The sequence below is a fragment of the Nanorana parkeri genome, unplaced genomic scaffold, assembly GCF_000935625.1.
Source record: "Nanorana parkeri isolate BGI_ZX_2015 unplaced genomic scaffold, ASM93562v1 scaffold4835, whole genome shotgun sequence".
In the NCBI taxonomy this organism is placed as follows: Eukaryota; Metazoa; Chordata; class Amphibia; order Anura; family Dicroglossidae; genus Nanorana; species Nanorana parkeri.
The window spans coordinates 9,149-9,459 of NW_017311097.1; the positions used below are offsets into that span (position 1 = coordinate 9,149).

A 311-nucleotide genomic window follows, 5' to 3' on the forward strand; every position below is an offset into this window, starting at 1 on the left:
TACCTGGTCTGTATCCCCCCTCCTCTCCCCTCACTACCTGCTCTATACCCCCCTCCTCTCCCCTCGTTATCTGGTCTGTACCCCCCTCCTCGCCCCTCGTTACCTGCTCTGTACTCCCGGTGATCTTACCTTGTAGTAGAGAGTCCACACTGCCCCAGAAATGCCATGGCACCCCGGGGAGGAAGGAGGTCATGTATGAGAAGAGGCCCATCGCCTGGCTGTGTGTGGGGAGACTTGGCTCCCTCTGGCTGGACTCTCCCTTCTGTCTGATTGCAGAGCAAAGGTCATTGTGACAGCTGATAACACACAGA

General features: G+C 57.2%; 1 protein-coding gene across 1 annotated transcript in view; it reads right to left on the reverse strand.

The window, feature by feature from the left end:
* TMEM82 (transmembrane protein 82) overlaps positions 1 to 234 on the reverse strand; it is a 6,282-nt gene extending 6,048 nt beyond the window's left edge. The window contains exon 1 of the mRNA XM_018575799.1: positions 130 to 234. Within this exon, the coding sequence (XP_018431301.1) occupies positions 130 to 211 (82 nt within the window). The 5' untranslated portion in view covers positions 212 to 234. The remainder of the gene's footprint in view (positions 1 to 129) is intronic.
* Positions 235 to 311: the final 77 nt, after the last annotated feature.